The sequence below is a fragment of the Penaeus monodon genome, chromosome 29, assembly GCF_015228065.2.
Source record: "Penaeus monodon isolate SGIC_2016 chromosome 29, NSTDA_Pmon_1, whole genome shotgun sequence".
NCBI classification, from domain to species: domain Eukaryota; kingdom Metazoa; phylum Arthropoda; class Malacostraca; order Decapoda; family Penaeidae; genus Penaeus; species Penaeus monodon.
Window position 1 is genome coordinate 2246231 of NC_051414.1, and position 380 is coordinate 2246610.

Sequence of the window (380 nt, forward strand, 5' to 3'; positions counted from 1 at the left end):
GTTTTTATTGGATCTTTTTTTTTTTTCAATCCAAATGAGATATGGACACTTGTTAATATTTTAAAACTTTATGCAGGGCATGCACATGGGATTAGGTGGTAATCCTTATGGTCCAGCTGGAACAGGCAAGACAGAATCGGTGAAAGCACTTGGGAACCTATTTGGACGGCAAGTTCTCGTTTTCAACTGTGACGAGGGCATTGATGTGAAGAGCATGGGCCGTATATTTGTTGGTTTGGTGAAGTGCGGTGCTTGGGGCTGCTTTGATGAGTTTAATAGATTGGAGGAGGCAGTGTTATCAGCTGTTTCCATGCAGATCCAGACCATTCAGGCAGCTTTGAAGTCACAAGCCTCCTCGACCATGTTGCTAGAGAAAGAGG

General features: G+C 43.7%; 1 protein-coding gene across 1 annotated transcript in view; it reads left to right on the top strand.

The window, feature by feature from the left end:
- Nucleotides 1-380, top strand: part of LOC119591619 (cytoplasmic dynein 2 heavy chain 1-like) — a 47711-nt gene that overhangs the window by 18071 nt on the left and 29260 nt on the right. The window contains 1 exon segment of the mRNA XM_037940373.1: nucleotides 77-371. Within this exon segment, the coding sequence (XP_037796301.1) occupies nucleotides 77-371 (295 nt within the window).